The sequence below is a fragment of the Penicillium taxi genome (genome assembly GCF_028828555.1).
Source record: "Penicillium taxi strain IBT 34144 chromosome Unknown utg000006l_segment0_segment0, whole genome shotgun sequence".
Taxonomy (NCBI): domain Eukaryota; kingdom Fungi; phylum Ascomycota; class Eurotiomycetes; order Eurotiales; family Aspergillaceae; genus Penicillium; species Penicillium taxi.
This window is the reverse complement of record NW_026643208.1, coordinates 1,213,505-1,238,862: the sequence shown is the minus strand read 5'-3', so window position 1 is coordinate 1,238,862 and position 25,358 is coordinate 1,213,505. Positions and strand designations below refer to the sequence as shown.

At 45.8% G+C, this 25,358-nt stretch overlaps 10 protein-coding genes across 10 annotated transcripts; 7 read left to right on the top strand and 3 right to left on the bottom strand.

Annotated features, from left to right (window-relative positions):
* Positions 1-385: 385 nt before the first annotated feature.
* Positions 386-2,017, top strand: N7495_009583 (pantothenate kinase; the record flags this gene model as incomplete). Its single annotated transcript, XM_057212234.1, has 4 exons — positions 386-610; positions 784-1,066; positions 1,122-1,641; positions 1,693-2,017. 4 exons carry the CDS (start codon positions 386-388, stop codon positions 2,015-2,017), a joined length of 1,353 nt encoding a protein of 450 aa, XP_057059097.1.
* A 1,158-nt stretch (positions 2,018-3,175) lies between these two features.
* N7495_009582 (uncharacterized protein) lies at positions 3,176-4,086 on the top strand (the record flags this gene model as incomplete). The annotated part of the gene is made up of 4 exons (XM_057212233.1): positions 3,176-3,423; positions 3,570-3,632; positions 3,690-3,719; positions 3,774-4,086. 4 exons carry the CDS (start codon positions 3,176-3,178, stop codon positions 4,084-4,086), a joined length of 654 nt encoding a protein of 217 aa, XP_057059096.1.
* Positions 4,087-5,360: 1,274 nt separating this feature from the next.
* Positions 5,361-5,582, top strand: N7495_009581 (uncharacterized protein; the record flags this gene model as incomplete). Its single annotated transcript, XM_057212232.1, has 1 exon — positions 5,361-5,582. One exon carries the CDS (start codon positions 5,361-5,363, stop codon positions 5,580-5,582), a length of 222 nt encoding a protein of 73 aa, XP_057059095.1.
* Positions 5,583-5,642: 60 nt separating this feature from the next.
* On the top strand, positions 5,643-6,593 carry N7495_009580 (uncharacterized protein; the record flags this gene model as incomplete). The annotated part of the gene is made up of 2 exons (XM_057212231.1): positions 5,643-5,767; positions 5,837-6,593. 2 exons carry the CDS (start codon positions 5,643-5,645, stop codon positions 6,591-6,593), a joined length of 882 nt encoding a protein of 293 aa, XP_057059094.1.
* Positions 6,594-11,694: 5,101 nt separating this feature from the next.
* On the bottom strand, positions 11,695-12,888 carry fluG (uncharacterized protein; the record flags this gene model as incomplete). Its single annotated transcript, XM_057212230.1, has 1 exon — positions 11,695-12,888. The coding sequence occupies one exon, from the start codon at positions 12,886-12,888 to the stop codon at positions 11,695-11,697; it is 1,194 nt and encodes a 397-aa protein (XP_057059093.1).
* Positions 12,889-13,552: 664 nt separating this feature from the next.
* Positions 13,553-15,304, bottom strand: N7495_009578 (NAD-dependent succinate-semialdehyde dehydrogenase; the record flags this gene model as incomplete). The annotated part of the gene is made up of 4 exons (XM_057212229.1): positions 13,553-13,689; positions 13,762-15,006; positions 15,089-15,129; positions 15,273-15,304. 4 exons carry the CDS (start codon positions 15,302-15,304, stop codon positions 13,553-13,555), a joined length of 1,455 nt encoding a protein of 484 aa, XP_057059092.1.
* Positions 15,305-16,440: 1,136 nt separating this feature from the next.
* Positions 16,441-18,019, top strand: pigc (phosphatidylinositol N-acetylglucosaminyltransferase; the record flags this gene model as incomplete). Its single annotated transcript, XM_057212228.1, has 2 exons — positions 16,441-16,780; positions 16,863-18,019. 2 exons carry the CDS (start codon positions 16,441-16,443, stop codon positions 18,017-18,019), a joined length of 1,497 nt encoding a protein of 498 aa, XP_057059091.1.
* Positions 18,020-18,934: 915 nt separating this feature from the next.
* N7495_009576 (uncharacterized protein) lies at positions 18,935-20,391 on the top strand (the record flags this gene model as incomplete). Its single annotated transcript, XM_057212227.1, has 4 exons — positions 18,935-19,011; positions 19,063-19,355; positions 19,407-20,010; positions 20,061-20,391. 4 exons carry the CDS (start codon positions 18,935-18,937, stop codon positions 20,389-20,391), a joined length of 1,305 nt encoding a protein of 434 aa, XP_057059090.1.
* A 524-nt stretch (positions 20,392-20,915) lies between these two features.
* On the bottom strand, positions 20,916-21,542 carry N7495_009575 (uncharacterized protein; the record flags this gene model as incomplete). The annotated part of the gene is made up of 1 exon (XM_057212226.1): positions 20,916-21,542. The coding sequence occupies one exon, from the start codon at positions 21,540-21,542 to the stop codon at positions 20,916-20,918; it is 627 nt and encodes a 208-aa protein (XP_057059089.1).
* A 3,125-nt stretch (positions 21,543-24,667) lies between these two features.
* On the top strand, positions 24,668-25,339 carry N7495_009574 (uncharacterized protein; the record flags this gene model as incomplete). The annotated part of the gene is made up of 3 exons (XM_057212225.1): positions 24,668-24,812; positions 24,865-24,927; positions 25,014-25,339. The coding sequence occupies 3 exons, from the start codon at positions 24,668-24,670 to the stop codon at positions 25,337-25,339; spliced, it is 534 nt and encodes a 177-aa protein (XP_057059088.1).
* Positions 25,340-25,358: the final 19 nt, after the last annotated feature.

Genomic DNA, 25,358 nt, shown 5'->3' with positions numbered 1-25,358 from the left:
TTTAATTGAGAGACCTTGACTATTTGAACTTCAACGTTTTCTATCTGAGCTACAAGCCCTTATGAGAAAGTTGGAATTTTCTGGCAGAAAGTTGATGGTCCCACTTAAAGCTAGGGCCTGCGGTTAAAGTGATCAAAGCACGGATTTTGAAGTTAAAAGATAGAGTATCTATATAACATGAGTACCGTCTTATCACTCACTCCATTACCAATAAATCTACAACAAGAAGAAATCGGATAACCACTTCAATGAACCTCGGAAGTTGCGGGTTTAAGCAAGTGGAGAAATCAACGGGTAGAAGGAGAAATACGCAGTAAGCCTGGGCACGGCAGCTACGTTCCAAAGCTCCCGCACATTTTCCATCTACATCTACACTCCTTTCATCATGACAAGTCTTGAGGGTACAGAGGATCATGACCGTGACAGGGTCCAGTCTCGTCTCACAAGAGCTCTCATCCATCCCGGATCGGTGAAAATTAATGTCACGGGGGCATTCATTGTGGACGACGAACCCCGGTCGCGTAGTCCTGAAGCCGATGGGGTACATTACGAAAATAAAGATATCAGACTTCCTCATCATACAGGAGTCGTCAGCCATGTCGCCGTCGATGTGAGTTACCCTTGAATATTTGAAGGTCCTGGAGCTTGCAAAGCTGTTCGCGCCCCGCATTGTGTCCCCGCAATCCACTCTCCAGGAAGAGGGAAAAAAAAAAAAAAAAAAAAAAAAAGACGCGAGAATGAAGATGAGAAAGTCGCAGTGTAACTGACCACCACTTTTACTAGATTGGAGGATCTCTTGCCAAACTAGTCTATTTCACACGAGAGCTTGATGCGGCTGATAATGGAGGTCGCTTGAATTTCATCAACTTCGAGACCCACCGGATCGACATTTGCATAAATTTCATCCGACAATTAAACGAGGAACACAAACAGCGCAATGCATCTACAAGAGATGCATTGTGTGTTGTGGCTACTGGAGGAGGCGCATACAAATTCTACGATCAATTGAAAGAGGCCCTTGGTGTGAATATCTTGCGGGAAGAAGAAATGGAATGCCTGATCATCGGTAAATCCCCACGTGTTCAGAATGACTGGATCCAATGACGTCTAACTATGTTTAGGCCTAGACTTCTTCATCACCGAGATCCCCAGTGAAGTCTTCACTTACAGTGACTCTGACCCCGAACCCATGCGATATGCCGAAGCTCGACCGGACGTCTACCCCTACCTCCTTGTAAATATCGGCTCTGGTGTGTCCATGATTAAGGTATCTGGGCCCCGTCAATTTGAGCGTGTCGGTGGAACACACCTGGGTGGAGGCACATTCTGGGGTCTCATGTCCTTACTGACTGGTGTACGCACCTTTGACGACATGCTGGCTATGGCGGACCGCGGTGACAACAGTGGAGTCGATATGTTGGTCGGAGACATCTATGGGATGGATTATACCAAGATTGGACTCAAGAGTACCGCAATTGCCAGCACATTTGGCAAAGTGCTTCGTTTAAAAAATGCCGCTGAAGCAGGTGCCGAGGACGGCGAAGGCCTGTGCAATGACGACTCTGACCAGAATTACAAGGGTGATGGCGACATGCATTTCCGTCCCGAAGACATGGGTCGAAGCCTTCTTTTTGCGATTAGGTATGCTTTAGCAGGACACTTCCATACCAAGACGAAACTGACTTTCTCTAGTAACAATATTGGCCAGATTGCTTATCTGCAGTCCGAGAAACACCAGGTGAAGCACATTTACTTCGGAGGTTCTTTCATTCGGGGACACCAGCAAACAATGAACACGCTTTCATATGCCATTCGCTTCTGGTCGAAGGGTGAGAAGCAAGCGTATTTCTTGCGACACGAGGGCTATTTGGGAGCTGTTGGGGCTTTCATCCGTCGCCAGCCAGAGAACTGGGGACGAAGAAACAGCATTGACGGTGGAACAGTACCGCAGGCGGTAAAGAACATTGTCAGAAACCATACTCTGAAGCAAGAGGGCTCAGAATCAGAGACAACGTAGATTAATAGGTAGGCCTCCAAAATTTATTAGAAAATATCCTACTTTTACAACCATTTTTGTCTCTCAATGGAAAAATAGATATCCAGTTCTCTAGGTTGAAACATTATATACCCAAAACATAAGACCTCAAGATATGAGCGTGCCTTCCAAGTTTATACCTAAACTAAGCTTGTAATAACTGAGCTGCTCCTCTCCAGTTGAACAGTAAGATATACATTACTGCTCATGGGGACTTTCAAGAACTCATTGGCCTTTGAGATGAACTAACTCATCTGTACAATACATCAGCTGTCCAAGGAGAAGACACAATAATCGAGAGGCTTAGAACCGTTCAGAATGAATCTGAATCCATTTCATATCAATTTGTTGTTAATATAAGTTCCAATCTAAAGTAACTGAATACTACTTTGACCTCAAGTTCACTCAGCCATATTTGGTGTTCACCTGAATCCATGGTTCCCATATATCAGATCCTCACTTTAGGGCCTTGAAACCAACAATGAGATGGATTTGAGACGATGTAGTTTAGTTTCTTTTAGTGTAAAGTAGTATTTAGACCTTCCCAATCACTTTGCTGCTGCCTCATTATTAACTATATTCAGTGTTCAATCTGATACTATGGACAGAAATAGATCCATATCGATATCAGACATGGGAATCGTCAGTTCTTCAACCAATTAATCTAGTTTCTTGAATTAAACATAGTACATCTGCTATTCGTTTACCTATCTGTCGGGATGTATAGAAGCAACTATTCTCATACGTGTCAACCTTTGTGGCCATCAAGTTATGGTAAAGCTTATATGAACAATTCAATATCAGGATGAACGAGTTACCAATATCAAATTGATATTCAATCATCACCGACTACACTAATACCTAATTAAGCGGTTAATGGAGGAAGAGAGAACATTTTGTTGTTCTCTTAACTGAAAAAGAAAAGTTCTTCGTAGATACCAGCCCACTGCACATGTGACTGAAGTGAGGTGTGCCCACAAGTTGTTGGTATAAAAGAAAAATCTCAATTTTTCCCACACGAAGATCATCTTCTTAATCAAGTTCTCACAAGCGTGTGAAATATCCCAAAAATTGCACTTTTCTCCAAATTTATCCACTACTTGGATATCCCTCCCCTTGTTTGTTGTTTCAACAACAAACATGGAGTCAACCTTGGTCGACCTCAACGTGACTGAGATCGACCTAGATCTCATGAATATATGTATGCTCGGAGATAATCCACTCTCGGACGTAGAGTTCCAACGTCTCGTCGACGAGCAGCTGGATGCAGATGCCGCGTTGGAGATGGAACATACTCACAACGATCTTTATGCGAAGTGGGCAACACTGCCTGCACAATCTTCCGCCAATGAAGACAATGTGCCCTCCCTCAGCCCCCATGAGGAATTGTCTCCATTCGAAGAGGCACAGGCAGTGGCAGCGGCGCGTCGCAGAAGTAGTGGAGTTTACCAAGAGGAGTATAGCATTTTGATCTCATCTTAACTAGCTCTTACCCGTCGTTCGCCCATGCCTACTTACAATCGATAAATTTTAGATGGCCCGTCATGCACAATCCTGCATTCATTCCTATCCCTGACTACGAAGACCCTGCTACGGAGTACAGTAGATATAGTTTCTCTTGAAAGGTTCCCTTGCTGACAATTGCTACTCATAGCACGTTCTGGCAGCGTCTTCCCCTCCGTGGGTACGTTATCGGCAACAATCTTTCACTTCAATCCATACTTACCTTTAATTATAGGTACGGCGAAATCGACACCACCCCGCCGGTAGTGCACAATGCTCTTCCTGTCGTCCCGGTGGAGATTGCGTGGGCTGATTGGGTTAACGTGGGCGACTACCCCCCTCACCCTACAGAAGATGAGCCTATTAGCCTAGAGGAGACTGAGGTCGCAACTAAGCGGGCCCGATCCCAGTCCCCATCCGCTCCGCGTAAGAAGGTCAAGAAGGCTGCTGCGGGATCCCCCTCGCGGTACCAACTTCGCCCGCGCGTTTCTCCAGCCACACTGGCTTCCCCCAAACCACGCCAGGCCCGCAAGCCCCGGCGCAAGTGAGGGTCGCAAGCCGGGATACGGTGGGGATGGAGGGTGGAGGTGGTGGTGGACCATGCTGTGAGACAGGAGAGGCCAATGGAAGGGCGATATTGACTCTGGCAGGTTGCGGTCAAGGTAGGTGTATGAGTACGTGGTTGGACCATGAAACTGGGTAGGTCTACCCTGACAGGTGACTGGCTGAGAGAATATGAGGTCATGTATGTCAAATTAGAAGCTATGTAAAAAGACTGTACATATGTACCAAAACAGCCTACAGGCAATTTTTTTGTTCTCGTCTTTGTATTCCGTCTCAGTTTAACTTCCTCTCACCTTTGCATCACTTTCGGTTTGATTTCATCGCTATCTCACTTTGCTCTCAGGACCCAATGTTTTACTTCATTATTTGCATTCAACGTCCACTACATTAACTTCCAATCTGGGAGGATATCTGGATTTAAATATCGAGATCTTCCACTTCCAACAACTTTCTCCTTCCACAATCAATTTCATTTTAAGGTTCCTACCAAACCCTGATATCCGCTCGCCATAAGGTCACTCATATTAATGATGCTCAGCCATGTGGTCCATTCTATCGGTACTCCAGAGAACGCTTCGCGAAAAGCACTCTTCACCTGATACAGAACCTCTCCTGGCGGAAGATAGGCTAGATCACCTGGAGAAGACTGAGACTACAACTAAACAAGCTAAATCTCATGAAATAATGGCAAGGGCAAGAAGGCTAACTTGAGTTGATACCCTTCATGGTACAACATTCGCCGTACAACCTTCTATACCATATCACCCTTTGTTACTACCGCGTCGCTACTTGAATTTGGCCGAGACCAATCTGCGTCTTTTGAGCCTTGGAGCTTTTAAAGATAGTATAATATCGGACTTGTTAGCCGCCGTGCCAGCGAGAGTGGCGCCCCACGATGAAGAGATGCATTGTGGGTGGCGTGAAGTTTTGTACATTCTTGACAAGATGATCAACGAATTGGCGGTATCGATGCTAGTTCAGCTGCTACCTTCAATTCCAGAAGCATACCTGTGCAGGGAGTCTTCTCTCCAGGGTTGTTTCCACGCCTCGAGCTGCATCATCTTTTAAATCCCCGCTCGCCCTAAGAGTTTTCCCCAGAGAACAAATATTGCGGTGAGACTGATCATTGAAGCATTGACATAGTCGACTCAGGACTTCTTCTCAACTTCTATACCTCAAACATGAAGGTTGAAGTCATGTGTGTTCTTTCTCAACCATTCAAGGCGTCATATGTGGAGAGTATCATAGATGACCTGCTATGCAGAATGCGGCATGCATTCCTCCCAACGACTACCAGGACCAACAACACCCCCTGGCCAAACGATTCACCCCGCCTATGATCACCCGCGGGATCGGCTCTGGCAGCCGACAAAGACCCTGGACTCTCACCCAGTGCCTTGGGACCCTCATTTCTCCGATCCCACGACCTATCCTCACCCCGCCTCACTACTTGCCGGGGAGCACAGCCAACCCTACATAAGGCGTCGGCAAGGACACAGCGGCAGAACAGTTTAAGACATGGGCTGCCAGCCTTCCTGGCATGGACATCACAGTCTCCTCCGACGGGTCCGAGCACAACGAGGATGGCAGGAGAGTGGGCTACGGATACGCGGTCTACCAAGATGAGCGGCAACTACTGACATCGTCGGGAGCCATTGACAGCAGGTCCCACGTCTTCGACGCTTAAGCAATAGGGGCCTAGAGTGGCCTAAAAGCAGCCCTCCAAATCCCTAGACACCCGCTAGCCACTATCTGGCTGTGCATCGATAGCACCTCGGTCATTTGGTGCACACGAGGGAGCGTATCCTCGTCGTCCTCATGGACCTTCCTTGCATGCCAGGAGGCCATGGAAGCACACCCTGTAAAGATCAAGTGGTTACCTTGGCATAAGAACATCGAAGGCAATGAAGCAGCAGACGCACTTATAAATGAGGGTGCAGCCCACCATCAGCGGGACCAGGACCATATACTGGGGCCTGCGCAACGAGGCCAGGTTCACCTGGTGGGACGGGGCATACGCCAGAATGTCCAACAACCACCGCAAATAACGGACCACGCGGAATACCACGTCAAGCCCCCTGCGGCCCTTGAACTAAGCAGGCCCACCCTGTACAGGTGGCTCGCACTCAGGTTGGGCCACAGGGACTTTGGCTTGTATCACCGCAAGTTTCACCATGATGAGGCCAAGCTTAAATGCTCCTGTAGACGCAAAAAGCCCCCGGAGCATATCGCACTCTGCCGCAAGACACACGGCACCTTTAACCGATGGTCTTACGGCCCATCTCCTCACCCAACACCAGGAACGAGGCGGTACGATACCTCTAATCCCTTAAGCCGGGGGACTTTAAAGGCCTTGTGGAAGTTACCGGCTTCTATGAAAACATCTGCACGAGGTAATCCCAGCCCACCAAACCGACAGGGCCTGACAGCACGGGGCCTGGCGCCCCAACCAATACCCACCTCTCTAAAACCCGCCCACCTCACCTTCTAAAACCCTCCCCCGTAGGCGCAGATCCTGCCTGGCACCGTAAGGGAGTCCCTCAGAGGGCCCTCTCGGACGTGGTTGGTATGGCTACTACGAGATGACTACAATGGAGCTGGACTCCACAGGGAATACTCTCAAAGGAAAGCGACGCCAACTGGCCGGCCGCAATCTTCATTCAGAACACGGTAAAAAGCGGGGAAGCTCCAAACGGCGAAGCAAACTGCAGGGAGACTAGCCCTTGGGGCCATAGTTAGTCTAGACACCGCAGCTCAGTCCGCCGACGCTGCGCGTCGGAATACCATTAGGGAGGTTCCGGGGAGGGACCGGGACTAGCCCGGTCCCTCTCGCCCGACGTTAATATAACTACTACTACTACTATTACCAGGCCCAGCCAAGGAGTACTGTAGCCTTAGCTTCTTCCCAACAAGTTCCCCTGCTGATAGTTGTTACTTATAGCTCAGGTGGCTTCCCTCCGGCTACCACTATTCTGAGCCTGTTGTTATTTAGGACATTTTTCTGAGAAAAATCTCGTCTTCCATTAACTTCCTATTTCTCTGCACCATTACTTCAAACTTAAGATGATTTATAAGGAAACTCTCATTTGTACCAAATCTTAGGTAGCTGTTCACGCTATTCATATTGACCCTAGCCTGATATTGTCGATGCCAACTCCTGTATCACTCGTTCTCCTAGGTGCCGAATCTCGAAAATACCCATTTGATACTATTAAGAGAAATGGTTGCTGGCTATCAGTGCAGTTGTCGCTCAAAAGAGCGATATTCGAATATCGTACTGAGAATAGTAAGCGTGGTGAGCTCCAACAAACCACTACTCAACACCGTAGACAAACCACCAAGTGTAGTGGTTTCTACAGTACTGAATATTGTGGTTGTTGTGAAGTCTCTATTTTCATTAATGGAGAGAACTAGCTACTTATAGTATATGGGGGTGCTCCTCTGTCCTGGACGAATGTAAGCATTCGCCCGAGACAGAAGAGACGGTGAAGACGGAACATCACTGTCGCGAATGCACATCGCTCAAGGGTGTCGTTTGCGACGATGCATATCATTCAAGGATGCCGTGATATACTAATCTAGTTCCTCCGAGTGGTTATTCCGAACCGAGAGTTTTTGGCAGAAGCTTTTCGGCCGAAATACTTTCCGTATGTTGACAGCCTTGTTTTCATACGGCTGTCGCAACGCTTTCCATATGAGACGGATTGTCGGTTGCTTCAAGCGTGAGAGCCTGCCTGGCTGTATAGGCAGAAAAGAGCTTTACTGATTATTACGAGTCAATTGAAGCCGACCAATATCTTGAAATATTCCAGAGCTGGCCCTTGCTCGAGAACAGCGAATACTTCATTTATCTTATACATACCCCAATAAACAAGTACTCGGGCTCTTAAGACATGCGCACGCTGAGACTAAACTCTCTCGAAAAGCTCGCACATGGTATCGAGATATACGTGTTACCATTGCCATCCTAATGCTGTGCAAGGTGTTGACAATGAAGCTTGATATGGCTAATATGATCAAAGCTAATTTCATCCGTAGGGTGTCAATGCAGAATGTGATCGATGTGCTAATATATATTTTTTCATGTCTTACCATTATCTTGATATTTTCTTGGCGTTACAGATGGACTGACTCTACTGTCACGCTGCATGTCTGGTTATTTAGGTTATCGGTTCCACTTCACTTCTACTTTGGGACTGTCAGTACAATCCGGCCAACAGCAGTCATTATGGTGCCTTGGGAGCTGCCCCACTTTTATACACATTATCATCCCACTTTAATAACTCATGTTTAAATCGCGCAGCCTTCTAAGGTTAGTATATATCCTAGAAGAATGATTTGTTTTCTACTAAAATTGAATGATACTATTCACTCCGCTAAGTCCATTCATTGGCATCAAAAAAGTAGGAGCGTAGTGATTGCTAGCTTGCTCAGCTGTTAACATAAGCTGGCGAGCTGAAATAGGGCAAGCCATCTCGAAACAGGAAAAGAAGAAATATTTACGCGAAGAAAGTACTTGAATACCAGGCCTGCGGCCTGTACTTCGAATTCGCTCTCTACCTAGATACTCAAAGCCTGCCAAAACAATACAACCATTGATAGTCATGAGTGTGAACCTCTAGTATGTAAGTGCATCGCTCGTCAACCTAGTAATATACAGAGGAAATGTTACCTAGACCGCACGAAATCTACCTGATACACACCCTGAAATTCAGGACTTTAATTTTACTTAGGGACTACGAGTTGATAAGTAAAATTTGAATTGTCAAAGTCTAGAAAAGACCCCTGAATGGTCTAGTAGAGAGAGCTACGTACATCTATATCTCCCGAGATCGCTACCGATCTTGATAGCTTGAGCGGTCCACTCCAGTTCCAGGTGCTGAAATCCTCAAAAAGTGAATTCCAGGGACACGGTGTAGGATATAAGTGTGTTTTCAAATATATTCGGGGTCATATCGCGAGAGCTATTCAAAGGTCTGAGCTCAGAGTACTTTCTGTTTATTGGTATTGATAAATACTAGCTTCTATCCTCGGACTCTATGCGAAGACTTCGTACTTTGTAATAATCATAGTACTTTTTCAAAGTAACATAATTTTTCCATGTCACTACCCTAGGGTACTTCTTCACAAAAGATTGTCAAAAGTCCAATCTTTAATGCTCCTGTGGCTTGATTCTTTCCTTCTGATCATGAAAGGCACACTTGCTGCCGTGCAAGTATTATTTCCTATAGGGCTGTTCATACTTGAGAGTACATTACCAATGAATTTCTCAGCTATACTAAAAATGAATCGCATCTCCCAAGTCAATGTGGCTTAGAGCTTTAGAAGTGAAAGTGATACTTTACCAATGTGACTAAGGACCGACGCTCATTCCCCACCTATGTAAGTATCAATTGCTTCCCCTCTTCTATGTTGTACCACTATTCTTTAATTAATACGACTCTCTTGATAATGATAGTCAGGTTACACGGCAGACGAAAGTTTCTGCATTCCAATGCAAGTCCGTGTAGAAATACTCCGATTGGGATCAACGAGCGTATTTCTATGCCCCGAGAAAAACGATACAATCAGTTATAGCATTTTTACGAGTGAATTTCAATTTGTTGTGGAAAATTCGTTAGAAATGTCGTGTCCTATAATTCAAGATCCTATAATTCAAGATTACGTAGAGAGTAGCTAGATAACTAATTAAATAGTCCTAAATCTAAATCACACTGGGAGATAGTATACCTATTAAAGGTATTTTCTCGTCGGAACGAAGGTCAACTACTCTTCCTCCTAAAGGACAACCCAAACCTGCCAGCTACTCTCCTGTTCAGGCTCAAGAAGTTATCAGTGAGATGATCTTTGGCCCAAAAGATGATGAATAGGCCGAGACATAATCTATGAACTCGAGATATGAAATGCTGCTATTACTGTTGCGAGAAACAAGGCCATCAACAGACGGAAAGTATTTCGGCCGAAAAAGCTTCTGCCAAGACAGTGACTCTGGAACTAGATTAGTATATCACGGCATCCTTGAACGATACGCATTCATCGCAAACGACACCCTTGAGCGATGCGCATTCGCGACAGTAATGTCCCGTCTTCACCGTCTCTTCTGTCTCGGACAAATGTTGACATTCGTCCAGGGCAGAGGGGCACCCATATACTATAAGTAGCTAGTTCTTTCATCAATGAAAAAGCAGACTTCAAAACAACTGCAATATTCAACTAGTAGGAATCCACTACCAGACCGGTGGATTGTCTACGGTGTTGAGTAGCGGTTCGTTGGAGCTCACTGTTCTCAGTAACGAGCGACTAGCTAGCTACGCTCGCTAAGCGAGCGACAATTACATCAATTCCAGAGTTCTTAGAGAAAGCATCACACCCTGCTTTTAGTAACCAATTGACGAGCTCTGATTCAATCTGATGGCCGATATTCTTTATTATAAGACTCGGTTAGCTGAAACCCGAAGAGTCTAGGTCCGCGCTAGCTTGAAGCAATAGTCTTTTACAGAGTTTAGTCTTTCTTTGGTAAGATACCTGGGCGTTTCAGTCTAAGTTAAAACAACTTAGTGATAGGAATAAATACCGGGAGCATACTTGGTGAGATATTTCAGGGAAATTTCTAACTTTAGAGATTAAAAGAAACCATGGAAGAAGATGTAACAAGGACAAAACCCGATAAAAATGATATCTGTACTCCGTACCTTCGAACAGCTCTCAGAGCTGAATTAATTTTGTCTTTGATTCCTACATAACAAGCCACTGCAAATAAAATTGAACGCATCACATAAAAGTCAATACCCTTGAATGCATTCATATGTGATTCCCGATTAGGATAGAAATGGGTCCAAGTAATTGGGAATCATTGGGGGAACCCTTTTCTATTTTTACTCGGGAAACTAAATTCGCAATTCGGCCCCAGTATCGTATTTAGGTTACATATATTACATCTGACCGACTCTCTGACCGACTTTCTCACCGCCATTTTCCTTCAAAACAAATCAGAGCCAATCAGAGTCATGAATTTGCGAGTAGTGATAATACACCTTTAGATTTTCATTTCTCTCATCTTTATTCTTAAACTTTGGTAGAACCTACTCTATCAGAGCTGAGTTCCGATTTACAACTAGATTTTGATGGAAAGATTGTGGAATGAATCACTTGATCTCTCAGGCTTGAACCCAACAATCCGTTGCGATATTGCACATAGGCGCTTCGCAGGTTTGGCAATTCGCCAAATCTAGATCGGGCTTCGGCTGTATTACGGTGAATGTACATAAACGAGACAGAATTCGTCAGTTTCTGGAGTGATATCATAGAATCGTTCAGCAGAGATCCCAGGAGCATGTCGAACCTCAAGCGCTGCAGTATAAACTAGAGAATCGAGTTTTGTATAAATTGTGAATTGATTGCTGAGACTGTAACAAGGAGATTGGATGTCATGACAGCAATCGGGATAGGCGACGCTGTTGAAGATTCACTAGATATCATATGGCGCCTCTGCCTTTAACCTAAGATGATACACGTCATTTGAATTGTTAAAGAGAATATCCACTGCAGTTCGTTTTGCCTGCTCTATGGTCAAATCACCGTGCTGGATATAATCAACAAGAACCTATATCAGAATCATTGTTTAGTAACATATAACTCCCACCATGAGCTTTCAAACGTACCGTTTCAAGGGCTTGCCGAAACTGCTTATTGGCTAACCAAAAGGACTCTGGTTGCCAAATTCCATTGCTACTCCAGAGCAGCTGAGTGGTCGGTGCTACTTCCAGACATTCTCTGAGGAAATTTTCTTGACCTTCACGACTGACCCTAGGAAAAACCTCGCCTAGATCCAGATAAACATTTCTGTAATAGGATGCCAGATACGCCGCATCCCTCGCATAAGGATAGGCCAAACTCAGTACAATCTTGGGTCCGTCTGAATGATTAGCGATCAGAGGCTCAAGAAGGGCTGGAGTTGGCTTGGGAGCAGGCAAACTGTAGAGCCTATTTGGAACGGTTGACGGTTCTTTTGACCAGCCCCCATGGAACTGAAGAGGTTTTGCCCTTGGAATGTTGAGTGTTTGCTGCACCAACCACTCATTCAAAGGCTTGTCTTCTATATAGTATCCAGAACTTCTGGTCCCTAAATCAAGGGTGCGATACAGCGAAGCGGTCAGAATATCATCCCCTGCTGTGTGGGGATCGATGTCCAGACCTGTACGCGAACAAATATCAGTTGTGAATGCAACGATACTCGTATCCTGAATGGCAGTAGACAAAGCTTCTCGGAATCTCCGGCGAAACAGGCTCCACACTGATTCATTTGCCACGCGGTTTTCGCTCATTATATCAACAAGCAGAGACTCGGCCATTGTCTCGATACGCAAAACGCGTGAAGTTGGCGATGTGGTAAATTGGTCATGCCAATTATAGGGTTCCTGATCCTCACTGTCGACCTCAGAGTCTAAAGGCAAAGACGCGTCAAGGATGAGTGTATGCGTGCCTTTGAGACATGTCCTAATGAGGCCTTCATAGTCTTGGCGAACCAATTGTTTGTGTGTGTCATTCAATTGCTGCTCGGAAGGAGAACAGCGGGAGAGTCCATAGAGCTCAGAGATATTATTGAAAGCCCGCAGGGATGACAGAGATGGCCTGTTGCGATGGATCAATGTGTCATCACTTGGCTCGCTGGCCGTCGATAATGAGGACAGTTCACACGCTACATTGGATTTTAACAAATTATGCGCATGGCCGTCAATGTGTGGACAGGATTGTACAAAATGTCGAAAAGAATCAACTGTTTCCATGGTGGATGTCGATGTGAAAAAAAAAAAGAATAATCTAATATTTTACACCAACCAAAGGCGGACTAAAGTTATCCCGCTTATTAGTATTGATATGGAAGACGGAGAGGTGATAGGAGGTAAAATATACACCCACTTTTTCGCTCCACTTGACTACTTCTCACTACTCTGTATATGCATGTAGAGGTTGCATCAGGCAGCATAGTTATAGCTTGAAGCTAAGAGGGACGTCTCGAGGATGAGCGAACTTTTGCCAATCTTCTTCCTTTTGTTATTCGTCTATTTTCATTTTTCATCCTTTTTGAGCTTACCACGAGGCCTTGGAATTGAATGACCCAATTATTTCAAATATTTAATATTTATCTTTACATTAATCTACCAGCTTAGTTAGCAGTCTCTTTTGAAACCTTTCCCATAACGTTCTCTTTCGTCATGATGCACAGCAACCTCCTCTGTAAGTTCAATTTGGCAACATTCTTTATGCCATTTAGATGCTCAAGATGAGTTTTAACAAATTTTAGACCAGAATCACACTTCCAGCAAAGTTGAGCAAACAGCTGTGTTTTATATCATTGATTTATAACCTACTAGCGTATACCAAATCGAATTGAAATTCCAATCATATCAGTCTCGACTCTCTTTCTACCACGATTCAAGTCTTAAAAACTTAGTATTGCCCCTCGATTGTCAGAGTTCCAGTTTTGGTCACCAGAAACTCGCTCACAGCCACATCCTTGCCGCTTTCTTTGCCATACCCCGACTCCTTGATGCCCCCGAAAGGAGATTCAGCAGCCGATTGGTTGCCTGTAGATTTTAAATCAGCAGTGTACTTGGTTGATACCCTCGTAGACTATACAGTCGCAACTTGAGACTCACCTGTATTCATCCCGATCATTCCAGCCTCTAGATTTTCCAATAAACGCCAAATTCGATCGACATTCTTAGTGAACGCATAACTGGCTAATCCCATGCTAGTCGCATTGGCCACATCCACCACCTCCTCCTCTGTGTCAAATCGATAAAGCGCTGCAATAGGCGCAAAGGACTCTTCATTTGAGATCTGCATATCCTTTGTCATCCCCGAGAGAATAGTTGGCTCGAAGAAGAATCCAGATTGCGAGTCAAGGGACTTTCCTCCTAACAGTATGTCTGCACCACGACTGCGAGCATCCTCAACATGGGCAATAGCCTTTTCAACGCTGCGAGCCGTGGTCAATGGACCCATTGTGGTGCCAGAGGCAGATCCATGACCGACAACAAGGGCACTTGTTCGTTCTTTTAGGAGAGCAGCAAAGCGATCATAGACACCAGCCTGGACATAGATGCGGTTGGCTGTAATACAAGCTTGACCGGCATGACGCCACTTGAGAGCCATAAGCTGATCCAATGCTTGGTCCAGATTAGCATCGTCAAAAACAAGGAACGGGCAGTTACCGCCCAGCTCGAGGGTCAACTTCTTCAGGCCTTGCGCACAATGTGTTGCAACCAGCTTGCCAACACGGGTAGACCCTGTGAATGTGACTTTCTTCACAAGCGGGTGCTTGCACAGCGCTTCACTCAGAGAAGGTGTATTTTCTAGGTCAGTAGTCAGCACATTGAAGACTCCCGCTGGAATACCCGCACGCTGCGCAAGCTCAGCTAGGACCAGCGCCGAAACGGGCGTCTCCGGACTCGGCTTCACTACCATCGTGCAGCCAGCTGCGATCGCGGCGCCGACTTTTCGAAGGACCATCGCGACAGGGAAGTTCCACGGCACCAACGCGGCTGCCACACCAATCGGCTGTTTGATAGTAAAAATCCGACGATTAGGTGCAGCAGCTTGTGACACGGTGCCATTGATGCGCTCTGCTTCTCCGGCGAACCACCACAAGAAACCAAGTGAGTAGTCAACTTCTCCATAAGCTTCCACCAACGGCTTTCCAGTCTCGTGAGTCACTATCTGGGCCAGATCTTCGCGGGCTTGCTTTATCAGGTCGTGCCATTTGAGTAGCCACACAGCCCGCTGTCGCGGGACCACCTTACGAAACTGCTGGAATGAATTGTGAGCTGCTTCCACGGCCGAAGGTACATCATCAGCGGTGCTAGCAGGGCAGCTAGCCCATGGTTTCTCAGTTCCAGGATCTGAGAGGTGTTAGCAAGGCTCTTTTTTAAGGCTTTGCATAGCTATAGCAATTTAAGATTTTCTGCAGATGGGCTATCATACCAATAACTTCAAATCGCTGGGCACTCTTTGATTCAACCCATCTGTTTTCGACAAATGAGTCAAAGTGCAAAAGCGAAGAATCGGATAACTAAATTCTCTTCCTCAGTTTTTTTTTTCTTGCTAGGTATCTCGCCGAACGCCCGAGCATCTAGCAGATGAGATTGATAAAATAAAGGGAACACACACCTTGAATGGCAACTGATATTTTGTTGCCATGGTTTACAAAGAGCGAGATAAATACTTCTTAGAAGACAAATTGAAGATCCTGAGGGCGGGGTTTCTATTTATGAGGGGTTCTAAGGTTGTGTTACCTCGGTAGATCTCAATGCATTATGCATGCATGCATGACATAACATTACCAATTGACATCTTGCAAGGATGGAGATCAGAAATCGAATACACTGAATGCCTTGCAAGGCGCAACTTTGCAAAGGTGATTATCATATCTGAATTACGATCAGAATTTATTATCGCCACAATCTCGGGCGAAGTATATGGGCAATTGAAGAGGATGCTCCAACTTTGGACCAAATCCATTCGCCTTTTCCTGGTCAACCTCGAGCATTCGTTTCAACATAGTCTACGGAACTAGCAAGCCGAGTCTTATTAAGCCTCACCTCTCCTAGGCCGTGGAATATATGTAAAAGCATAAACTTCAGTTTTCAGCACTCTCAATATATGACTCTGATTTTCATCTAACTGACCAATAGTTATCGGTTTTGGATCAGTGCTCTCATTCCCTGGACGACCACAAACTCGAGCGTTGAACAGTGTTTTGTTAACCTAATATTCAACTCGCTGACCATTACTTATCATTGAAACCGGACTTTCCGAGCCCGAGAAACACCTACTGATTGACTGCTACTGGCGGTTCACGAGCTCTTAAACATAACATGAGCCGGCAGCCTGCTTACTTCAATGAATCGATCACCCTTTCCTATGGGATGATATTGTAAGCAGATACTCGAAGCACCATTTCAAGGCATCAAGAATATTATCAAATTGTGGAAAGTTATATTTACATAAATTATATCCTCGCCAGATATAGAAAAAGAACTGCCACGCTTACTAGAAACTGGAAACGAAAAAGAGCTCTATTAGATAGAAACCAGAACCTTCTAGATTATAATAGTCAGATTGTAATTATAATTATATATTACGAGACCATTGGTCCGTTTTTTGCATCAGGCCAAACCCCTTCAAAAGTAAATCTTCTTGCTCAATCAGGGCAGCATCGTACCACGTGACAACGCGTCTCCGGAGCTGCGCCGTTCAACCAACTCGAACCTCCTCGGTGGAAATACTGTCCTTATTTGCCAACGCTATGATCTAATGCGAGTCGCACTAACTCGATGAATTCTCCGCCCTCACTTTTGCCCCATTCTTCGCCCAATCCCGTCGACAAGCATCCCAACCCCTCAGAACCTCCTGAATCGGAGGTTCCCGATCCTAAGCGGCTTGCACCAGCAGATGCATATTTCGCCCTCTCGCTCTCCCGGGCGCGGTCGGCTCCGGCAAATTACGATGATAATCCTCGGCCTCTAGATAGTGACCGTATCTCTGTTGGGATGTTGCGGCCTCCCCGTGGGGTACTCGGAGTGGATCCGAATCGGAAGGACGTACAAAAGTTGGGAGTTGGGCGGAGGAGACGAAAAGGGGCTTGGAAGAAATTGCTTTGGGTCAAACAAAGTTGTATGTTTGTGGAATATGGTCGTGTCTGGTGCCGATCGATGCTCTTCTGAATGAGCCATGCTGATATGATGTGCCGCCACAGATCCAGACAACTACACCGATACTGAGACATTCTTGGATCATCTCCAACGAAACCCCCGAGTACGGCCTTATGATTTTTGGCCACTTGTCGCTGACTCGACAGTCATCGTGCAACATGTCTGTTCCGTCGTCATCTTCGTGTGCTGCTTTGTTGGGATTGTGCAGGATCGGGTGAATCCTGTTTCGATTGTGTGCTGGGGTAGTGTCGGTACAGCTGTCGGTTGGATCCTCTGGGATAATTGGATCTGGAAAGAGCATGCCAATTTGCCACATGGTGGAAATGGCGCAATTGCCGACGATGACTCCAGTTCAAGTTCCACGGCGAGTGCTGCCAATGCTCCCACTGAGAATCAGTCCAATAGTACCAAGACGAGCCAAATTCACGGACTTGGTTTGACCATGGCGGTGCAGGATTCAAAAGAGCAGACACAAAATGGGGGTTCTAATATCAATGGCAGCATGAACAGCGCAACAAATCCCAGTTTACGTCGTGCTGAGAACGCATCTATCTCAACTAAACCTCAGGCGGACGACCAGGACGTTGACCGTTCATCCCTCTTTTCCTCTCGCAACCGCCAGCGCCTTTCAACGGTCAAATCGGCCATCTTAATTTACTTCGCTCTGCTGGGACTGAGTCCTATCCTAAAATCTCTTACTAAATCCACCGCCAGCGACTCTATCTGGGCGATGAGCTGCTGGCTTCTCATAATGAACATATTCTCCTTCGACTACGGAAGCGGCGAAGGCTCGGGTGCTACTACCAGATTTCCCGCTTCACTATCTACCAACGCTGCTGTGATGGCATCTACGGTGCTTGCATCTCGATTACCATCGACCACTCACGTGTTCAGTCTCATGCTGTTTTCCATGGAGGTATTTGGTCTGTTCCCCATCTTCCGTCGGCAACTGCGGCAGAAATCATGGACTGGCCATGTCTGTCTCACCCTCTTCCTGGTCATTGTTGCAGGTGGAGCTGTGGGCATGACACTGAGTGGTGGATGGGCGTCTGCCATCATTGGGTCTGTCCTGGGCAGTATCATGACTGCATTTGCAATGGGTGGCTGTAGCTGGTGGCTTATCAGCCTGCAAAAGTACAAGAATGTTGTCATTGGTCCCTGGGATCCAGCGCGTCCGATTATTCGACGACACTGGACCTGAGGCTGCTCTGCTATAAGCTTTGTATACCGGCTTCTTTCCTTTACTTAATTCCCTGCCCTGTCCATCGGCGTTTTCTAGGTTTTGCTTTATATACCCCTAGATCAGTGTATTCGCATTACAAAATATCCACTAGTAATTCATGCCTATATCTAGGTCCCTCGGTATAATCCCGAATCAATCTTTAAATAACACGGCCCTTGCGTATCCATTTGCTCACAGTCTCGCTATCAATAGAATGTGAAATATCTCCTTTCAATGTGTTGAACAATCAAGGGAAAACTTCTGAATATTCCATGATGGCAGTGGAATGTCAGGGAGAGAGGGATATGAATGCGCTGAGATCTGGTATGCCCTATACTATTATGCTGATCTCCTTCAAGCCCACCATTTTTGGTATGCTAAATCCAATGAATTTAAAGCCTTATACAGCGTTAGCGATCTATTGAACCTCGCTTAGATCGTATCAGCTCAATCAGCTGGCCGCATCAAATTTCGTTGTGATCTAGACCTTCCACTGGTGACATTCCAATGACCCTTCCCAAGACTGTAAGCCTCAACAAGTGCTTAACTTACAGCTCCACCATCCTGCAGGGATGGAATATACACCCTGCAATCTCAAATATGAGCAGTCACTCAGGAGTGAAAGCGTGGATATGAGCCGACATCCAAGAAAGGGTCCGATTTACCCCGGTTGTGGCGCTACTCGGAATGTTATTGTAGACAAACTTTGATGCTACAGTACTTTAAACAGCCTGTCCCTGCTCGCGTAACCATCTCGGCTTCATTCAATCCTTCTTGATATTGCTGGCATTCAACTGCTCTTACCCCTGAGTCCTGCAACGCTTGGATTCATTTTATTCACTCTTTAAGCAGCTTTCTTGTTCTTTTTGCACGACTTTTGCCTATATACTTACCATGTTTAAGCATATTGCCTTTGGCCTACTGGCCGCTCAAAGCGTCGCTAGTTTGCGTTTCGCTATGTATATCGACCAGTAAGTATCACTATAGGACAATGACCTTGAAGCCCGCTGACATGTCTCTAGATATCATACCGCTGGTCTCCCCGGTACAGAAAGAACCGAGGGAATAGACCATGCCATCATGGCCTTTGCCCCATCAGAGCTCTTTGACCAAGACTCTCCACCAGCCTTCACTCCATACGAGTCGACTCAAACCGCGCGCTCGCGCTACGGCCCAAACACCAAGCTGATGATTGCACTTGGCGGATGGGGTGATGAGGCAGGATTTTCCTCCGCGGCGAAAGATGATTCGACTCGCAAGCGGTACGCCAAGAACGTTGCGTCGATGCTTGATGCAAATGGTTTTGATGGCGTTGGTAGGATATATCTATAACAGCGCTGCTACAGCACAAAACTAACAGTGTTAGATATCGACTGGGAGTACCCCGGTGGCAACGGCCAGGACTACAAGCAAGTCCCGAACTCGGACAAAGTCTCTGAAATCGAAACATACCCTCTTTTCCTCGCTGCTGTGCGCGAGGCCATCGGTAACAAGACACTTTCCATCGCTGTTCCCGGTCGCAAGCAGGATCTCATCGCGTTCACTAACGAGACCGGCCCTAAGATCTGGGAGTCTGTTGATATGGTCAATGTCATGAGCTACGATCTCATGAACCGTCGTGACCCCGTTACCAATCACCACACCGGTGTACAAGGCTCTCTAGATCTGATCCAGGAGTATATTGATATCGGTTGTGATCCCGCGAAGCTCAACCTCGGCTTTGCGTTTTATGCCAAGTGGTTCACCACTGATCCCAACTCGAACTGCGCTACCAACCCAATTGGCTGCCAGGTTGTCAAGCTTGAGAATGATGATGGTAGCGACAATGGCAAGTCTGGCGCTTTGACCTTCGAAGCTAGTTCTGTTGCACCCGCTCCTGCAAACCTAGCTGTTAGCACCAATGGCAGGTGTGGTTACTCAGAGGGCACAAAATGCCCCGCTGGCTCATGCTGCAGCCAATATGGCAACTGGTACTTCCTTCCCCTCCCCATGCTCACATTCGTTAAACTAACTCTCGCAGCGGTACCGGTGACGACTTCTGCCAGGCCGGCTGCCTCTCCGACTACGGCACTTGTAAGGGAATCTCAATCACCGACTCTTGGCACCGCGCCCAGACAGATGGCAAGACCGACGAGGAGCTCGGCGGCCAGTACTACTGGGATAGCGAGGTCAATCTCTTCTGGACCTGGGACACTGCCGACTTGATCACCCGCAAGTTCAAGGATATTGTTACGGCTAAGAAACTGGGCGGTGTCATGGCCTGGAGTCTTGGCGAGGATACTTACAAGTGGGAGCACTTGACTGCTATTCAGAATGGTGTTAAGAGCGTTGGTGCCGAGGCTGACGCCTAGAGCAGCCCTAACTAGATATTTCGGGCCTGAGCTTGTTTTGAGTACAAGTCTCATGGGCACAATGTGTTGTGGTCGTGGTCATCGTCCCACAGTCCTGCGCATCTTATATTCTTGATGTGTCATCTTGAGCATTTATTCATCTCTTAAAGAATATATATATTTTTTTAAATATTAGTCTCCTGATGTAATCGTTCATATTTCCTGTTGAATAAAAACCGAGTTATTTTAATATAGCATTTATTTACCTCCAGGTAGTTGTATCATCCATAGATCGAAATAGCTACATCTCGAAGCAATTGGATAAACGGAAGCAACCGATATAAAAATATGCAATCATCAGCTGAGGGTGGAAAAGTATAGTTTCCGGTGAGCAATCACAGAAATCATCACTGTGCATAGACATATAGGAAATAGTTGACTAGACAGCTGGAATTCTCAACGGAGATGGACGCAGAAGAAAGAAAAAAGATATGTGGGTATCAAAATCAGTAACAGCAAGGAAAGGGATGAAAAAGAGTGTAACTTCAAGTTTGACAGTCATCCTTCTCCATTTTCTCTGTGACCATCTCAAGTACCTCTAGCTGTTTATTGCTCCATACGCGCAGCTGTTTCTCTGGACCGAGCAAACACACTCCAGCTGTGCTTCGGTACATATCCTCTTGTTCTTTATTCTGTTTTCGCGTACAGCACCTGTAGGCTAGTTCAAGTAACTCAAGAAGGCAGTATGCGATTGGGAAAAGAACAAATATAGAGAGCATGACACATTCAGGCCCGTGCCGACTGAACATATCGAAGATACTCGCAGTGTGGGTATATATTATAACAGTCTGGCTGGATGTAGTGTTGTGATGACGTGGGGTAAAATATTTGCCGACGAAGCTCCCATATCGATCCAAGAAACATTTGGGCCCCTTTTCAGTCTTCTTGAGTGGCGAGGAGATCACTAATGACTCTGTCTCTTGATAAGAACTAAGGTATTTGCGAAGTGCAGGTTCTCGGATGTTGGATCCCTGCAACTTATATGGCTGTGTGCTATCATGTTCCAAATTGACCAGGACTTGTTGGTGCTGGATGAGTGATTCTTGGATTTGGATCGGCCGTGCTGAGCACAGTGAAGCACAGATCAGGAGGAAGAGATATGCTGATCTCATGGTAAGCTGACAGTGGCTCCCAGACGCGAATCGAGATGGGAAATTGGTAGAGGTTAGGAATCATATTAGAGAAGAGGGAAGTTTTATGGAAGTGATGAACCAGACTTTGTAATGTCTTCCTTACCAGCAATGAGAGCATGTGATCGATTCCGGGGTGTAATTGGTGGATCCACTTCTCGCCCATTTTCGCCCCGATTGATCGTCAGTGTCCGCTTTCGCAGCTCGGCGAATAGTTTCTTTCCCCGGGGAATCTAATTCCTAATTAGGACCAGTGTCGTATTTCAATTACATGTATTACCCATACTAACAAATTAAAATACAAACCTTTTTTTTCTGCCACTTTTCTGCCGCTTTTTCTGCCACTTCTATTAGCCCTAAACGAGTTATGAACAATCTTGAATCCTTAAATAACTTCAACAAACCTATGAAATAAGGTTAAGACAAACAGTAAAGTAAATCACATACGACCCGTGATTACATACGACCCGCGAATTTCATTTTTTTTAACGCGTCATTTACGTGTCTTACTTTTTCAACCACCCACCATGCCACCTAAGAATGCTCAAATAGCTCAGAAACGGGTTGAATAGGAGGGTAGGATCTTATTAGCTATTAAAGCTATAAATAATGGCGAAATTACCAATACAACCCAAGCTGCATCTACCTTTAATGTACCCCGCTCAACCCTCCACGATCGCCTATCTAGTGTTAAATATCGCGTCAAGAAGCGCGCAAATGGCCATAAATTGACTGAATCTGAAGAGAAAACTCTTCTCAAATGGATTTTCTCTTTATATGACCGTGGATCTGCCCCTAGACCTCATTATGTCGCTCAAATCGCCAATATTCTACTCGCCGACCGCGGAATCGACCCACCTCTTATAATCGGACGAAATTGGGTTTCAAACTTCATCAAGCGTACACCTGAAATCGAAACTCGCTATTCAAAACGTTACAATTTTGAGCGCGCAAAACAAGAAGACCCTAAGATTCTTCGCGATTGGTTTATCTTAGTTGAAAAGACTATTCGCGAGAATGGGATTCATGAAGACGACATTTACAACTTTGATGAAACTGGTTTCGCGATGGGACAAACCGCTACTGCCAAAATCGTTACTAGAGCTAGCTATTATGGCCGACGAGAGAAGATACAACCCGGGAATCGCGAATGGGTTACGGCTATTGAATGTCTAAATTCAACTGGCTGGGCGCCTCCACTATGTATCATATTCAAGGGCAAAAACATGATGCAACGTTGGTTTCACGATGTCGATTACCACCTGATACGCGCTTTGAAGTAAGCCCTAATGGCTGGACATCAGACCAAATAGGCCTTCGTTGGCTACAAAAGCTATTCATCCCCTCTACCATAACACGTACGAAGGGGCGATATAGGCTATTGATTCTAGATGGCCATGGTAGCCACCTTACGCCTGATTTTGACCAGGCATGCCAACAGAACAACATTATACCAATATTTATGCCGCCGCATTCATCCCATCTTTTACAGCCTCTCGATGTAGGCTGTTTCGCCATTTTAAAGAGATCATATGGCCGGCTAGTTAGCTCTCAAATGGAGCTAGGATTCAACTCTATCGATAAGAGAGATTTCCTAGCTATTTACCCTATCGCGCGCGAAGAGGCTATTAGATCTGCATCCAATGCGTTCGCTGCTACTGGAATTACACCATTTGATCCAGAAAGGGGGCTTTCAAAGCTTACTATCTCGCTTCGTACACCAACACCACCACCACCATCCCGGGGCAGCGACTCTAGCCAGAACTATACTCCAAAGACACCAATGTCACAGAAGGATATACGTCGCCAACATAAATCTCTATTACTTACAGTGTCACGATCGCCATCTACACAAACAAAGCAGATCTTAGACCAGTTCTTGAAAGGCGCAGTAGCTATACACCAACATGTGGCAATACAAGCTCAGGAAATCGCCGCTCTTCGCAAAGCCAACATAAAAGAGAAGAAAAAAAAGGCACGCCCTAACCGCCGAATGGCTATTGAAGGTGGTCTTGCGCTCCATGAAGCACAACAGCTTATCGACGCGTCAATTAATGGTGTTGAAAATAGTGATGGTGTAAACCAACACCAAACCCCGGCTTCTTCTCAACCAGGCCATCGGCCACGTAGGTGTGGGATATGTCGGGAAACCGGGCATAGGAGAGAGACGTGTCCACAGCGCCCGATTCAATAGTTTATTTACATAGTTTTATTGAATTTAATGGAGTTATGGGATAAATAATGTAAAAGATGAAATAAAAGTGGGTCTAATTCACGGGTTGTATGTAATCACGGGTCGTATGTGATTTACTTTAGTTACATATGACTTTTACTAAATTACATAATAAGCGGTAAGAGCCAATAACCAATGATAGTGCCCTATTCTGCCAAGACCCTAAAATGGACAGACGAGGGCCATGAAGGATTTCAGAGCCATCACTCATATTGAGGGGGATTCGTGGGATTTATGGTGGATATCACTTTTGGCTCGGAGTACTCGCAAATCATTGTGTAATGCTGAGTCAAGCTTGACCGTTACTACCGCCAAGTGCCCAGGTGGAGACCTTGCAATTAAACTTGTCAACCTAACTGGTTCTGAAATTCTCTCTGGAACTTCTAACTTCAAATATTGATCCTTCAAATATTGATCCTTCACGATATTATGTCAACGCCATCTGATACATCTAATTTACTATCAGTCATTGAGAATAGGCCTCGGATTTCTGAACTTTTACTCGGCGTATACAAAACAACAGCCATGAAAGTGGCTCTTTAAAACCTTAGAACTTATGGTTACTTGGTAATGGCGGCCATTCGTAATGATGTGAGAGATCAAAGTAATCAACTGAAGGGTTTCCATGCTGAATGGAACGAGAAAAGAACCCTGAAATGAAGCGGGTACCAATTAGAGCACGCAAGAGACAATTTAGGCTATGCATAATACTCTAAGCTAAATTAGTGCTCGTTCGGCCGCGTCATCTCTACTGCTTCACTAATATGTGGTCCGGGCATTGGTTTTTCTACTATAAAACAAGGCGCAGAGCCACTGTTTAGAGTCAACAATTTCGCACTTTTCCTCACATCAGAAAGTTCAAAGTTCAATCAACATGAAGTTCACTACCCTTGCCAACGTCTTGGCTCTTGCCTCCAGTGCTCTGTCAGCACCGGCTGTGGCTGAGAAACGCGCCGATTCGTTCCAGATTGGTGCTTACGGTGTTGAATCTTCCGTCCTCACGCTTTTCTACTCTGATGGTACTGCTCACTTCACATCAATCATTTAACCTTAAAATCTAACCGCGTATAGGAATCGCTTATTTCGGTGATTCGTCGGCATGGACCTGGGGATCCGTCACTACTGATGTCACATGTATGAACCGCCCTCATCCCTACTTCAGGTTGCGCAAACCATGGATACAGTGTATCAGTCGATGATATTAACATGTTTCTCTTTAGTCGTGTACAGTGACAGCGAGATCGTTGCTACCGCCACCACTGACGGCGTGACTCTTGATGCTGACACTCTCTTCTACATCCGTCCTACTGCGGACGAAGTCCTTCCAGTTGGCTTCACTGGCAACGGCATCGAGACCCCATCTGATGCAGTCAGCAATAGCTGGATCTTCTATGGCAACTGGCCGATGTATGAGGAAACTAGTGGCTCCCTTTCCGACTCATTCCGCGTCAAGGAGACAAATGTCACTGGTGTTTACGAGGCCTACTTTGACTACTCGAACCTTTACCCGACTGGTTACAGTATCGCCAATGTCCGGAAGCTGTAAGAGTATCATGTGGCGGTAT